The 16,785-nt window shown below is 37.0% G+C and overlaps 1 protein-coding gene across 6 annotated transcripts in view; it reads right to left on the bottom strand.

Moving 5' to 3' along the window:
* Positions 1-1,138: 1,138 nt before the first annotated feature.
* Positions 1,139-16,785, bottom strand: part of CRY1 (cryptochrome circadian regulator 1) — a 38,895-nt gene continuing 23,248 nt past the window's right edge. The window contains exons 3-14 of one of the 6 annotated variants that reach the window (XM_061445060.1): positions 15,125-15,267; positions 13,535-13,719; positions 11,396-11,484; positions 10,670-10,810; positions 10,263-10,574; positions 7,700-7,851; positions 7,391-7,593; positions 6,525-6,626; positions 5,213-5,326; positions 3,979-4,050; positions 3,778-3,885; positions 1,139-1,804 (exon numbers count right to left, since the gene is read on the bottom strand). In XM_061445060.1, coding sequence (XP_061301044.1) covers positions 3,782-3,885; positions 3,979-4,050; positions 5,213-5,326; positions 6,525-6,626; positions 7,391-7,593; positions 7,700-7,851; positions 10,263-10,574; positions 10,670-10,810; positions 11,396-11,484; positions 13,535-13,719; positions 15,125-15,267 — 1,617 coding nt within the window. In that variant the 3' untranslated portion in view covers positions 1,139-1,804; positions 3,778-3,781. The remainder of the gene's footprint in view (positions 1,805-3,777; positions 3,886-3,978; positions 4,051-5,212; positions 5,327-6,524; positions 6,627-7,390; positions 7,594-7,699; positions 7,852-10,262; positions 10,575-10,669; positions 10,811-11,395; positions 11,485-13,534; positions 13,720-15,124; positions 15,268-16,785) is intronic. The other 5 variants (XM_061445061.1, XM_061445063.1, XM_061445065.1 and 2 more) reach the window with 5 other exon arrangements.

Genomic DNA, 16,785 nt, shown 5'->3' with positions numbered 1-16,785 from the left:
GGGGGAAAGCATGTGTTCTTACCTTGATGAAGCTTCTCTGTGGGAGTTTCACAGCCTATTCATTCAGAAAAGCTGGTGGAATATTGAATATAGATGGTATGATTTCTTCTTAATACAAGTCAGCAGAAAAAATCCAGTATGATCTTATATTGACAGAATAAAATACTTCCTAAGACAGTGTAAGCCTATAAAGGTTGGGCTGGGTTGGTTTTTTTTCCAGACTACTTGAACAGAAGAATTATTTATTCTACTGATTATGCACGTTCCTAGGAAACCTCCCAATTCTACTTGAACTGATCTGTGGAAAATACTTAGCATCTGCTTTTCCATTGTCACTGTTGAGATATTCTTTTTCTTCAAGATAAGCCAAAGATCCCCTGCCTCAAGACAATAAGCATGCCTGTATTTTCTTCGGAGTACTTTTGATTTTGCTATTATAACCAAATCACTATGCAGAGATGCTTACATAAGTATTATCATCCAAAAATCTATGAACAGGCAGAACCATGGCAGTTTATTCTGCAGCAAATACTGTGCTGCATACCTTGTCAACCCATAAATCTGGTCTGAATTTTAAACTGAAGCACAGAAGTGCCCCATGACTGGAAGTCACCCACATGATACTAAGAATGAGATAATTAACTCCCCCCAACATGAGAAATAATTTGTGCACTCACTCAAGTAGGTACCTGACCTAGTAATATGTAAGATTTAGTAATTCAGACTGCTCCACTGCTTCACAGATCTTAACAGCCTAAGAAGACATTTCTATTTGAAACAGTATTGACTGAATAGTCAGCAAACCTGATACGTTTTTAGACATCAACATCCTCAAAGAGCAGCAAATTAGCTGCAGCTATCAAGCAAACTGCAGTTATAGTTAAAAAATACCCCAAACAAACTGAACTACATTTTGAAGAAACTCTTAATACATTGGTGGAAAACATTTAGTGGTAAGAACACACACACGCAAACCTGAATAATTTGGATAGCGCTTTCCTTTAGTATCACAAAACTTGAAGTTCACTGATAGCGGCTTCCAGCTTAAGTCTAAAAATTACATTTTCCTTCTTTCTTGAACCAGTTTTGTTTGGTGACACGTACTGAAGCAACAGAGCACACAAAAGACATATGTATCTACAGATATAATTTTCTTTTATTAACAAGATCTGTCATTACTGAACAAGGCAACTGGGAAATACAAGGACTAGACATACACATGAAAATTTTACAACTCGACAAAAAGTTGGCATATGACTTATATACAGATGTGATTAATAAAGGTTACGACTCTCCTGATTTTGATTAAACACAGTCCTAAGCACTTACATTATGAAAATATGAAGCTGATCATACAGAGGTCAAGCTCTGGAATCTAAAAATAAGAACAATTTAAAAACTTTGAAACCTTCTATGTCCATCCATTTTACAGAACATCACTACAGCTTTTCCCTACTACCATATACATGAAAGGTTATCAAAAATATATTGATGGGTCTATCGCTAATCATGAATGCTTATATTTACATTAAGTTAGCAAATTCTTCACCAAATACTTTATATACAAAACTCAATTTGTCCTTTGTGAAAGTCATTAAAAAGTTAAAAACCATAGAAATGCCAGTTAGAAATAACACATTCCAAAAATTGGACTTGTTTACAACAACTCAGAACAATTGAAAATAATTTATGAAAAATTATGCCATTTTAGTACATGTACTCTCACAACATTTTAGTTCCGATACAGAGTAGCAGGAATTTTGTCCTGTGTGTTCTTTGAGTGGTAAGGTCTCTTCCAGTAATGCTGCAATGAAAAAGAGAAAAATTACTCTTAAACAGTTTGTTGTGAGTCATTGAATAAGGCAGAAATAATTCAAGGGACCAATACTCTTTCCCCCCTTCTCAGTGCAGGAAGCCCTATCCCCATTTGTACTGGCCCAAATACTCAATTCTCACTTCTTACTCCTTAGAGGCTAAAAGGGGAAGGAGGGAAAAAAAAGAAAGCAAGAGAAACCCAACATCCTCTGTACTTCAGTGCTATTCAGAAGGCACATATCCTTTCACCAGCAGCGGTTCTGGGTATGTTCTTGGCTGATACTTGAATTTGACTACCATGCTTTCACAGCATGTGTTGAACACCCCTAACAAAGTCAGCCTTCTCTGCCAAACTAGAAACCCCTCCAACCTGTCTCTCAATTGAAAAAGAGCTTAGACAGGAACCAGACGTTCGCTCTGCAGGCACTTCTTCTATAGACACGAGCACCTAAGGAATTCTGCAATACAAAACATGGATGCTGAATGAATCTACACATACTACTGATAAGACAGCTACTGAAACACGGACTCTTTTGAAACTAGGTTCCGCTCAGGCCCATCCAAGTACCAGAAATCAGTTTGAGAACACAGAAGCACAGTTTACAGTGCTTCTAGTATGTGAGAAAATAGCAGGTCTCAGCTCACTTCAAGTGACAGGCATCATGGAAACAATGCTGTGGCTCTTCACTGAATCAAATCAGTACAACACAATTGTTCATAATCACCACAATAACTTTGTTAAAGTGCTGACACCACATAACAAGCAAAAATAGAAATAGATCTTGCTACCAAATCCAAACGAAGTAGACAGAATTTCTCTTTTTAACTCTACAGATGCTGAATGCAGCTTCTATACTTGCTGTATAGAATCCCTACCTTCCAATTCCACTAAAGACCCTCCATGTGCTATTATCTCACCTATTTTTATTTATTCTTCAAACTCCATAATGATCAACTCTTATTCTTTATAAAACACAGGGGCAGAATGACATCTCAATCACCCTTAATCTACAAAGCCACACTCCAAGTCTTGATATTTTGTCCCTTCTTGTTTCAGATAGCCCTCCATTCTTTGGCTTTCCTCTTAAGTAATTACTCTAACTTGTCTTTCAGGTCATCTTCCTTATTCCTCTTAAATCAAGCTCAGTGAGGGAAAGAGTGTAACACACACTTGGCCTTCTCTTTTCTCTATTCTGTTCATAAGTAACATATCCAAAACACAAAATCCACTTATCTTCTCTATGTTGATGCTTTCACACCTACCAAACTCCTTCCCTCCTCCAACCTACTGCTTCTCTCTACACATTTTCACACATAGATCTATTTAGCAGTGCTCCTTCTCCAAACCCAAGTACTTTTCACCACAGCTGTTCTGGACAATCTTTGGCAATCTAAGCATCCTACTTAGGTTACAGATCAATGACAAATGCTCAAGTCTTCAAATCTTCCTTGTCCCTACATCTTCCCATGCAGTGACTACACTACCATTTTGCAGGTTTTCTGCAGTCTGTCTCTCTAAAACATGTTCTGCTTAGTCCACTTGTATGTCTGAAACTCTAATCCAGTCCCTGAGCCTTTAGTTGTATTAGTCTCCCAATTTCAGGTTACCGTACATTCGCACAGTTGGGCTGGCAGAACTTCATGTGAGATGCAGAAGCAGTGAGTAGCTTTGCTAATGAATGTGAAGCCATAGTTTATCCATTTCCCTTTCATTATCACCTCAATCTGTGTCTGATTATCGCTGGCCTAGTTCTAGTTTTATAATTACTTCCTACCTCATACTTCGTAAACTCTCTAAAGCCAGGATTCTATACTGCTTGTTGGTACAGTACCTGGAACTGAAATATTTACAGCAATAAATTGGGATTCTTTGCATTGCAGTGATATGAATATTATTATAGACAAAAACCATACAGGAATTTACTCATTATCAGGATAACTTTAAGGTGTCTCAGATCTTACCAGTTTAATTTGTGCTCTGTCGCTGGACTTTTGGTCCAACGCTCTGAGTTTCTTCTTCTGGATTTGGGCGTTTCCCTGCACTAATGCCAGTACCAAGAGCCGTTCTTCCTGATAATTTAAAACCAGTATTTATATTAAGACTGTTGCACCTTTATATATTCAGGAAAAGTGTTGGGTTTTTTTTGTTGTTCTTTAAATTACCTGCTTGCAATAAGTGTGATTGCTGATTGTCTCCATGAGCATAATGTAAGATACTACTTGCTTGACAGTAACCTGTTCAGATACAGTACATATTTATTATAATAAATCAAATTTAGAACTGCAAGCAAGTGGACAATTACATTCTTTACAACAAAAAAGGAGCCAATTGATTTATTTTCCATTAGCAATAATGCTAGAAAACATCCTGAATGCAGAAGAGTCCTTATGATTAAAAAAAAGCCTCATTGGAGTCTAGAGCAGTTAAATATATAGGCACTTATATACAAACAGTGAACAATATTAAGTGCCTACACATTTATGCATTAATTTTGCAACAAGAAGAGTATGTACATATGCAAATAACCCTAATTTGTTATCAATTTTAAGATTTTTTTTTCTCTTCCAAGTATCCTCATCCTTTTTGTTATTCTGTTATAGCAATGCTAGTGAATCCTTAGCATAACTAATCTGTGAAGGAAAAAAACAACATATGTAAGTAATTTAAAGGAAGATGCAAACTATTTTCTGGTTCACAAGCTATCTGCTGGCGACCTTGACACCAATTGCTCTGCATGAACAGTGCAAATGAGCAAAAGCAGTCGCAAGGTTTCTTATTCTGAACAGTTGCGGTGTTCTGGTGATGTTCTGGATGCTTAAATAAAACACTGATTACAATCTTTCATGATCGGTAAACACAACCTCTGTCAAGTCTGCAAAGAAAAACACTTGTGCTAAACTTGACTGCAACTTTGATCTATCACAAATCACAGATTAAGTTTCTGTATAGTTAAAGTAACAAAAATTTGCCCCCATAATATGGGAATATCCACAAAAAACTGTAGAAATTGATTATATATGAGAAATCAGCTAAAAGGTACCATGCAAATTTTTGCTATCAGATACACAAACTGGACTTCTTTCTTTCAATATCTTTCATTTAGAATAACTCAATTTAGAATGTTTATGTTTTTTTTTTAGTCACGCTTGTGATCCCTCTAAATCAAAACATGCAAATATTGTTCTGTATGAGCATTTTAGAGATAAAAGTGATGAGACAAGGAAGTTCACTCTAAGAAATTATTTTTATGTTTCAAGAACAGAAATAAGGCCAGTTCAAAGTTGTAGACAGCAGCTGTCACCAAAAAAATCTATCCATGTTATTCTGATGTTTTGTCTGTTTTTCCACAGTTGCAAGGATTTCAAGATCCTCTACAGACAGGCACTGCCATAATACCTTGCTGCTGAATTCCACTGGCTCCTGCTGTATGAGAGTCCCCCAGAGCACATGGCTGAACAACTGCATGACCATCACCAGTTCCCAGCTGAGCTCCTGGAGAGACAGTAAAGACTTAAACATAACAGAAAATACAATTCCAGTTTTGAAATTGAAAATGTTGGGGATTTTGTTTCTGTTCTTCAAGAGGTAGACTTTGATTGAGACTTTTTTCCCCTGCCACAAACCACCTCAGAACAGGTCTAAAGCTCTAACACTTTCATCTTTCCAAATTCACACTTGCAAGTTCAAATGAATACACAGTAAGCTCCTAGAAAACTGATACATTTCTGATGTAAAAAGTGAAAATACATGTACACATTTAGTATATATATTTCAAGAGAAAAGTGCACATAATATTAATTTATTAAACACTACTTTTTTTAAACTAAGCCTTTCCTGTCTTTTAATTCTTTGAACTTACGAAATTAAAGCTCAAGAACCCAGCTTTAACGAGCCTAGACTTCAATGCTTTCAGAAACTGTACTGGCTGAGAACAAGGTCCATCTTTCTCTGCAATCTACTTCTAACCTTCACTGAAGCCTAAGAAGAACATAAACCCAAACCCAGTAAATTTCCAGTTCTGCTGTATCCTTTCATAAGAAATCCAAGGTGTACCTAATATTCAAGATGTTGATGCACCGTGGATTTATACAATGTTAATACTGGTTTACTTTTTAATTAGTAACTACTTAATGCTAGTCTTTGTACATTACAGTAAGCACAATATTTGTCTAATTTTCATGAGAACTATATGACAGATTCTATATTCAGTTTTTTCAAACCACTGTTCACCATATTCTACTGTATTATGGTAGAACTAAATTCCACAAAGCAACCTGATGCTTAGAAAATTTTACGAATTAATAATTCTGAGTTGAAAACTCATGAATCGCTCCTTATTACAAGTACCAGGATGCTTGTAGACTTCTAGAAGAAAATCACATTCAAATGCTTTTGAAATCAAAGTGTTTGATACATGTTTATAAGTAGTTTCAGGGGAAAGAAAACAGGTTAAAAATTCTTACATGTTTGAAATAAAAAATCTAGAGTTTGTATTCATATATTATTGTATTTATGTATAGATTCCATCTATACATAAATACTACCAAACTCAGTGAATAAATTTGAAAATGTTTGTGACTTACACTGAGAACTGCCTTGTGAATACAGTTCAGTTCTTTCCTACAATACATAACGCCAAGGACATTTAAAAAATAAGTTTGTGCTGTTCAGTTCCAATAATTTTATGTATTAAAAGAATTTGACTGACCTCCTGCACTGCTACAACCAGAAATGCTTTCTCCTGGTGAATAGCCCATGAGGCCACCATTTCCATTTCCATTTGGATTAGAAGGCACTGTTGCAAGAAGACCTACGCAATGAAATAAAACATACAACCGTGAAGACAGACTGGAAGAAAAGAAAAGATGAAGCGTAGCATGTTTTTTTTCTAATGATAGCCAATTCTCCACCCTCACCCTGAGTGGTTTACGAACATTTATCTTGTCTACTTCTGGGATCTCACCAAGTAATTTTACCTCAAAATTACTTAATAGGCATTTTCTACATAATATTCCACATAACTTTTCCCATATTCATTAGTTACACATATTTGTTGTGTTGAAGTGCAATGCATCCTGATTCAATATCCAATACTTAAACACACTGCCTGCTTACACCTTCCTGAGTAATACAAGCTTTACCTCTCAGAGCAAAGAGGATAGTCTTTCCTAACTAGGAAGAATGCTACCAGCAATTGCATTTGTCTCTATTTGAGCAACAGCATTTACAAATGCAAATACAGTATGGCTGAAGTTATCAACCATACTAATTCTCTAATCACTGGTATTAAAACCTGTCTGTACAAGAGTTCCAGGATGCACAGAAGACCCAGTTTAACCAAAGAACTTCCAAAAGCCCACAGAATAAAAAATTCTGGGTAAGACTTGGAAAGAGGCACTCCCCTCGGTCTTTCTTCCCTTTCCTTTATCACATCTTAATATTTTCATTTATATGATACACAACCCTGGTCACCACACTGAGCTCATACCTGATTACCATTGGTAGGGGACAAAATAATTGATAGAAGATGAGAGAAGTTTTGAAATAAATAAAGCAAATATTGTACAGCCATACCCAGTCCTCTGTATCGTGAAAGCTGCTGGTAGATTTGTTTCATCCTCTCAATATTCAGACGGCTTGCTTCTGCATGATTTACCATTGGTTTGGGATAATTGACTCCTATAATGCATTTTGCAGCCTTCTGGATGCTTTCAGGGGCATTCCAAGGATCATAGATGTATTTTGCAGGGAAACCTCTAAGTACTGGCAAATAACGTCTTAAAATAATAATAATAAAAAAGGTCATTTTAAGTATAAGGCCACTTGTCAGTTTAAGTTTAAACTGACATCCACAAATCACTGCAATTTCTGGTTGTGAATTACCTGATATAATCCCCATTTGGATCAGTTCTTCTGCCAAAACCCACAGGACAGTAGCAGTGAAAAAACTGCTGAAAGAAGGAACTACAGGATAGCCACATCCAGCTCCCAGCATTCACACTCCAATCTGCATCAAGTAAGAGCTCTTCAAAGACCTTGAGAAATGAGAGCAACAAGTTAGCCTGAACATGGCACAGCTTTGAGACACCTACACTCTTTCTTACCTGGCAATACTCACGGAATGCTCAGTACCTAAATGCCAAACTCAAGAACGAAATGCGACTGCCTTGGCTCTTAGTAAACATGTCAAAGCTATAACCAAAAAAAGTTACGCATTCTTGCATTAACACAGCCTTATAAAATTAAATCCCCAAAGGATGGCTGGAGCATGACTGCTTGCAAGTGGCATTTGTTGCTTTCAGAAGAGTTGCTTCGTCACATTGGAACAGAGTAAGCTTTGCAAACTTTCAGAGAACAGGGAACACACAAAGCACATTTCAAGCTCAGATTGTCAGTCTGAATACCTCAGCCTGTGCAGCACCTTTCACTATGCAAGGAGTCCCAACAGTAGAATTCAAGAGTTTCTGGTTGGCACAAACACTCAGAAGTTGTATTCTTGAAGGCCAATAGTTAATCTAGTAAATGACAGTTTTGAGGTTACCCACATAAATTCTAGGAGGCATATGAACCAAACATGCTGTAGAATGGTGGGACAGATAATGAACTCTGGTCTGAAGACAACAACAACAACAAAAAAAAATCTTCACTGGTAACTGCTATCCTTATTATATTTAAAATAACCTATGAGGCTGTTGAAGATTTATGAGGGTTTTACTTTAAATCAGGAGCTCAATAACTGTGAAACATTCAAGTTTCCAGCACCAATTGTATTTTAATTGCTAACACAGACATTGCTAACTTGTATAAGTTAGTCTGCTTAGTCAAGATCACCAGCAGCTCAGGCTCACAAGAAATAAAGAGAAGCCTTATTCTTTGAAGAATATTCAAGTACCTTTTATAAAAGCAGTGCACTGAGAAGTAATTTTCAAAACAGATACTTATTTAATACATATTTTTGCAAGTTCTTATATTCCTTTCAAACTTGCATCATCTCCAAATGTTCCAAAGAAACAATCATCTTTTTCACACTAAGCCACTAAAATTTAACACTTTACTACTGGCACCCACCTTCAACTAACAGTATTCTAAAATAAATACTGTCAAACAAGGATATCTCTCTCAACATATATTTGATAAGGCATTCAGTCTAGAGTATTCACTGAATAAGTGTTAGAAAAGCATCTTTGTCTAAATAGATGCAACTGTTTGGAAAAAAAAAAAAAAGAAAAAAAACCAGTGTGTGTGTTTTTGGTTTTTTTGTGTGTGTTGGTGTTGGTTTTTTTTTTAAACAAGATTTATCTTAAAACACTTTTAAAAAACTTTTTAAATAGAAAGTGACTCATAATGTAACACGATCTTCAGATGAAGATTAAGTGTTAGCACACAACTGCTCCACTAGATGTTGCCATGTAATAAGACTTTGAAAACAAGATCACCGGGGAAGGCCAGATTAACTCTTGCGAGCTATGGACATATGAATTAAATGTGCTTCAGTGCACAAGTCTGAGCCCTCCATGTATCTATTATTTCAAAAGTAAGCACAAGTTAAGTGTTTTTCTGTAATAGAGAGCTTTGTTGTTTGGCTGTATTACCTGTGTATGTGCATCTTTGAAGTCTTTATTGATGAACTGCAGAAGGAAAATTCCTAAAGCAGCTTATGGTGTTGTGTAACCAAGACAGTTGGTTTGTTTTTTTTTAATTAAAGATTTTGGCTTACAACTAATTTGTGAAGAAAGTTGAAATTTCCTAAGATTATACACATATGAGGTCACGGCAAATGAACTCTTCTTTAGATTTCAAACATAAAAAACTATTTCCAGCTGATTATCATTGCTTAGTACAAGATGTGTTATCCTTCTAAAAATATAAAACTGATTCAAAGGCTGAGACAACATTATTCCATTTTTTTTCTTCGAAAGACTGACATTTGTAATTTGAACTTCAGCATCTCTTGGATACTTGCAAATAAATTAACTGCACTGAAACTCCAGCCACATCATGTTGTACATACTCACACTTCTAACTTTGGGCAAAGGGACAGAAATTGCTGAAAGGACATTCTCAAGCATTTAGTCTTCCCCCTTTAATTCCTGTGGTGCTCTCCCTTCACAGGAAGGCAGATGCAAGATGTGAGAACAGGAACTGTTCACACAGTATGACTAGAAAGAAATTTCAGTTACAAGAATAATCCATGTTTATTTGCCAAGATTTAGGAAGAAAGAACTGCAGACCTATTTTGACTGCAAGAAACACTGTAATATTCCAATGAAAGGGAGCATTAAATCAGTGGTGCTGTGAAGATTTGTCTGTTGATCAGAACCGATTAAATTTTGGCCGCAGTTTAAGGTTTAAAATTCAACTTACAGCACACAGTGACAACAATTATAGAATGACTATCTGCAACTTTCATAGGTACTTTAAGAAATTCAAGAATAAGAAACAATACCTTCATTCCTTCTTCCCAGCTAATCCAGAGATCACCTCGAGTTAAAAAGCATGCTACAGCATGCCGGGCTAAATGGTGAATCCAACCTTCTTGGCGAAGCTGTGTCATAATAGCATCAATCCAAGGAAAACCTGTTCTGCCTTCTGCCCATTTGGCCAAAGCCTCAGGATTCTTATCCCATGGGATTTGAACACAGATAGGATTCCCCTCCATTTTATCAAACCGTGGATTGTTAGTCGCCGCTGTGTAGAAAAATTCACGCCATAACAGCTGGCCATAGAGGGAGAGGGGAGGGGAACTGTTCTTTTTTACCTAAAGATCATCATTAAAGGAAAACATTTCATTAGGAAAAGTAGGGAAAAACCATGGCATCCAAGACTGTGTAGCTGACCATGTAGAAATCATACCTTTTTGTACAGATCCGTTAACTTGAAATAAAAGAGACGACAGGACAAACAGCCAAAGCGGAGGTAGGGGCTAAGCCCTGTAGGGCTTGCCAGGAGGGAATTTGCATTCATTCGTGGTCTTTCAAAGTTTGCTACCCAAGCCTTTAAAAAACAAAAAAACAACAACACACAAAACCAAACACAAAACAAAAACCACACAGCAGTATCAAACTACAGGCTAGGGACCAGCTTATAAAGTGAGAAATTTTGCACTGTCTGTAACTGACCTCAGGCACTGGACAAATGATCACCTTACCTACTATATCTAGGTGTTCCTTTTGAACCAGCAGAGTCTCTAGAAGGTCATTTATCTCTTCTCCCAGAACTACCTATCCTTTTCTTTTAAATACAGAGGAAACCTAAATAACTAGCAATATGTTAGCTTTTAGAAAAATTCCCCTTCAAAGTTATAAAAAGGATGTTCAAGTAAAATTACTTCCCAAGAACAAAGAATTTTATTTCTGAGTGGAAAACTGTACAGTAGACTTCCTCTAAAATTCAAATTAAAGACAGCCTGCTACCAGCTTTTAAAACTGAGAAACAGCACCTTGATTTATGTAATTACATTGAGGCCTAGAGTTCAAGTCTGGGCTTGATTTTGTTCTAAAGCAACTTGCTGAACTCCTCTTTTCCAAAAAGTAGCAATGTTTCCCAGATATGTTGCACTTTCAGTGATTTGCAACATACCTTTCGTTCTAAATGTCTTTCCAATCGTGTGAGAGCCTCTGTTTCTCCCCCTGGCCATACTGCAGAAGGCAGACCATCTGTGTCAAAACCTGAAAAGCAAGTTGAAACAAGAAAATTCCTTGGTTGCTTATAATGTAGCTCAAAAAACCCAGTACATCTTACTGTACCTTAAGACCAACCCTAAGCTGGACACGTGGCAAAGTTATAAAATACTGTGCAATCAAGCTACAGGTTGGGAAGAGAAGGACTTGGCAGCGCTGGTCAATGAGAAGGTGAACATGAGCCAGCTCCAGTGTGTGCTCGCAGCCCAGAAAGCCAACTGTATCTTGGGCTGCATTAAAATGAGCATGAGCAGCAGGTGATCCTGCCCCTCTACTCTGCTCTCATGGGACCTCAATTGGAGTATTGTGCGCAGTTCTGCTGTCCTCAACATAAAAAGGACATGGAACTGTTGGAACAAGTCCAGAGGAGGGCCACGAGGATGATCAGGGGACTGGAGCACCTCCCGTATGAAGACAGGCTGAGAAAGTTGGGGCTGTTCAGCCTGGAGAACAGAAGGCTGCGTGGAGACCTCATAGCAGCCTTCCAGTATCTGAAGAGGGACTATAGGGATGCTGGAGAGGGACTCTTCATTAGAGACTGTAGTGACAGGACAAGGGGTAATGGGTTAAAACTTAAACAGGGGAAGCTCAGGTTAGATCTAAGGAAATCCTTTTACTGTGAGGGTGGTGAGGCACTGGAACAGGCTGCCCAAAGAAGTTGTGAATGCTCCACCACTGGCAGTGCTCAAAGCCAGGCTGGACAGAGCCTTGGGTGACATGGTTTAAGTGTGTGGTGTCCCTGCCCATGGCAGAGGGGTTGGAACTAGATGATCTTAAGGTCCTTTCCAACTCTATCTATTCTATGATTCTATTCTAAGTCTGGGCAAAGCCCATTCAACAACACATTCAATTTCTGCAGCAAAATCCAATTCTTGCTTTTACATTTACATTAACTCAAAAGTATTACATGCTGAATGGTTTTACTTCAGTTCCACTTCCTAGGTTTTTTTGTTATTTTTGCAAAAAGTGACCTTATCATTTTTCAAATTATTTTCAAGTTCTCAGCTCTGCAGCTATCCCCAAAATATCTTTTTTCTTTTGGTTTAAATTACTACTAAGAATCAACATTGCTATTGTAATTTACAGGATGTCTAAAATCTTCTTCCACCAAATTGAAAGCACGAGTGGTATCTTCAGAAAATCACAGGTTTTATTGACCTTAACTTAAATAACACATGAGGATTATTGTCAGATTGATGATAAACATACTTGAGCTGCAAAAGAAAGACAAAAAGAAGGTACAGAATTTCTTCCACACCCCCACAACTCCCCCAGGATTGTTCACCAAGTGCATTAGATGACACATCTGCCTATAGTTTAACCACTCTCTAGCGAGTTCTTTTCTTAAAATAGCTTTAAAAGAAAGGTCTGTTTTATGAGAGGTCAAACAGACTAGACAGAGCAGCTATAGACTAGCTAAAATCTATCCAGACCCCTTTATTAGCAATTTGGAGGTCATGCCACATTTGTTTGTATTTCCAGGTGGGCAAGAACAAGAAAGAGAAGGAGGGGGATTCACAGGATAATTGGTTCCTATTTTTCTTAAAATTAAATCTAGAGAAACATAAGACTTCCCATCCTCCCCCTGCCAAGAAGTCTCAAAAACCATTATTTGCCTTATTATGATCTTTTTCTCTTTTCTTTTTGGCATTGCAATACAAAAGGGGTTTTTAAATTAATTTGTAAAATGACAGATTAATGACTTGAAGCACAAAGATACCAAATGCATTTAATACAAAATGAAGTATCAAAGACTATTAGTAGCTTAATGATTATTTGGTACCATGGGAAAATGGCTACGCTGTATTATACGAAGCCAAACAGTACTTGGTATAGTTTCTTCTGACCTTCCATTTAAAAGAAAATGACTAAAATTCAGAGTTGATTATTGGGTTTTGTTCCTTTTGTATGTCATAACTGGTAACAGTTTAACCATTAACCATATGCAGAATCTCTTGTGCTTATTTTAAGTATTATGTTTTTAGTAGTAGATTACATCTTACGTGTTTCAAAATGTCAAAGCAATTTTAGAACATACCTAGCTCTTCAAGTGATGGGACACCGTATTTCTCATCATGGTCATCTGAAACTGGAGTAGTACATTTTTCCATTACTTCTGGGGTTATAGTCTCTACTGGCATCTCCAGTGGTTCCATTCTACTAATTAGGGTCTGGAATCGCTTGTAAGTAAGAGGAGGCTGTCCTCCATTTAATTCTATTATTCTGAATTGGCAAAAAAGAGGGGAAAAAATAAAAAAGTTTGTCACACAGTAGTGTATATATATATATATATATATATATATATATATATATAAAAATACACACAGAGAAATATCTTCTTACCAGCCTGTAGCATGTTATATAAAATTGCAAATATACATGATAATCCAGACTGTGGACTTTTTTTTTATCATCCTTTTTTACCCACTAGGGAGACACATAAATTAACTGTTTATAAGGAAGTAAGTTATTCTCATTCCCAGGTTTAGGAAGGTCCCTCAGAAATAAGTAATGAATATGGACAGCTCAAGGCAAAATAAAATGCAGATCAGCAAAGCAGACAAGAGATCATAGCTACCCAAAGATACATCCAAGTCACATACAACACTACTATTTGCATAAAAAAGTACCTATTTTCTGTTCTGGTATTAACAGTAGTCAGTATTACAACTCTCAATATAGGGAACAATTAAGGTTTAGTTTTATACGCAACTGTTGTAAAAACACAGAGCTTCCATATTTTGCATTGTCACCTCAAGTATGTCTAAAATCCCAGAAACAGGAAAAGTTCAAAGAAATAATTTACTAAAATGGTAGATGGAAACAACTGTTCATTTGATTCAACTGTGCTTGGGCAGGGAGAGAAGAAAAGGAATTTTCAATTTAGGACTAAAACAAAAACCCAGGTATTTGTCTCAAAATAGTAAATATCTCCCTTTCCTCCCATACAAGACAATGTATGAGAAGCAGCCAGATGTAACAGAAAAAAAACAGGCATCTATCACAGTAAGTTACTCAATATTTTAAGAGAAGCCAAGTCATACTTTCAAATACTTCGTGGATTATGTTTCTATAATAGGAAGCTAATACTAATCCATTTAAATAGATCTGTTGAAAAATATAAACAAGATATTAAGTAAGGAGATGCAGGGATATCCAACAATCCCCGATTACTTACTGAATACATAACTGGTAGTAAGTACTTCTTGAAAAACAAAGGACTTTCTGCTAACGGTTTACAGCAAGTGAAATAAGGACAAAACAATCTGACAAAACAACCAAGCAGCAATCTTATCTGGGAGAAGTTACAGGGATGTTTGAGTAACTTCATTATAAAAGACAGATAATTAACATGATCATTATTTTTGTAAGAACCCCAAACCAAAACTGTATTTCAGATACAGTTATGTATCTTTTTCGGAGTTGCAAAGACCTACTCAATATGTAATAAAATTTGGATGGATGCATGGACAGACAGACGGATGGATGGATAAAAGAGAAACACAGAACAAATCTGTAGTCTTCCTAACTATGAAGTGTTCCCCATAGAAAGCAGCACACAATATCTAACCAAATACTACATAAAATTCGTATTTCCCTTTTAAAATCAGAGTTAATGGTAACTTACTTGTCTAAGTCGTATAATGTATGGGAAATTCGAACAATGACCTCCACTCCAGCTTCACTAGCCAGCTTCTTGATTGCTGCATCTCTTTCCTTCCCAAATGGTTCAGAATCATATTCAATAGAAAGTTTTGCAATATTCCATTCCTGCAACACAAAACGAAAATCTGGTCTTTCAGCAACTCAGCTGCTTGATGGAAGGCGAGATGAACGAGAACAAGAAGGACAGGGACAAGATGGAACACCAGTTAGTACCTGTGGACAGTTGTCAGAGATACACGAAGGCCCAAATTACATTAGACACCCAGACTCACAAAAATAAAGTCTAGCCTTCTGGCATCCAAGTAGGAATCAGGCATAAGAAAAGCCTTTATCTGTCCCATTACTGTGGGCGCACATCATAATGGAACAACATCTGTGTACATTGTGAAAACTCAGCTGCTCTAACTATGGGATTTATGTACCTGAAGACAAAGGAAAAGATGACAGAGGCTGTTTTCTGTCCATTGATCAGCAGCCGTATTTTGCTCTGCAGAAGTTTTTCACTTATGTCTGTCAACTTTTAACAGCAGAACTTAAGAATGGGTTGGTGAGACAAAATAGCTGCTCCCCGGAACCAAACATCACACAGATTTCCTTCCCTGTTTCAAACCTCTACTCCTTACCCACCAGAACAGGCAATCTGCAAATTCTCCATTTAAAATAAATAATAGTAAAAAAAAAAAAGAACAACTCTGTCTCCTAAAAAGAGGACACCTTGAAGCCTAATATCCTCTATGTCACAGATGCTGTTTCCAAGGCCAACAATAACAGGTGGGGGAAAAGAAGCTAAGAGAGGGATCAACTAATGGCTAAGGCTTCTGCAGAGGAGGGAAAATGAAAAGGTGAAGTATGCACAGAAAGATCCTAGAAAGCCATCCTGCCAATCAAACTCAAAAAATACCCTTCTAATCCCTCAGAATCTTAATCGGTTGATTTAAATATACCAAACAGACTATTTCAGAGACCTGGATTTACAACAAAGAGACAAGGGGCACTCGACACTCTTCACCTAGTATGCTCTTTCACTTCTAACTCTAGCTCTTTCCTAGATGAAGCCCAAGTGCAATCCTGACTATAGGCAATTCCAAAGAGTGCTTGCACTTTGAAAGAAGGTTTGGTTCCTTCCATCATTACGCCTGCCAAGACAAACCAATCAGGCCCCGAGTCCTCAAGCGACCTCCCACACCTTCATGTATTATTTATTTTTCATTTCATAATGTAAAACCATAAAAAACGTGTCCAAGAGCCAGAGCCATGTCCCCAGGGGAGCCAAGGAATTCCGAGCAAGTGTTACGTGATGTGAATACACCGAGGTCACATCAGCATGAGCTAGGCACTTAGAAGTATGGACACAGTACCTACACGTACTAAATCATTAGAAATCTGTTCCATTACTGGAAGAAAAGAAACCAACCAAAAAAAAAAAAGTAAAGTCAAAGGGCAACTCAATTCAATTCGTGATAAGCACATGAGAGGAGAAAACCCCAAATCTAACAAAAACAACCTTAAAGGGAAACTGCAAAGATAGTTAAGTATTTGCATGGATAACAACTTGCACTGAAGTATATAGTACAAGAAATATTCCTAGTTTAAATTAGTTGTATTTATGGTTAGAAACAACTG

The sequence above is a fragment of the Pezoporus flaviventris genome, unplaced genomic scaffold, assembly GCF_033815535.1.
Source record: "Pezoporus flaviventris isolate CSIRO_AGI_PZ_B2104156 unplaced genomic scaffold, CSIRO_AGI_Pfla_v1 ptg000002l, whole genome shotgun sequence".
Classification (NCBI taxonomy): Eukaryota; Metazoa; Chordata; class Aves; order Psittaciformes; family Psittacidae; genus Pezoporus; species Pezoporus flaviventris.
The sequence above is the reverse complement of the archived record's forward strand: the minus strand, read 5'-3'. Positions and strand labels throughout refer to the sequence as shown.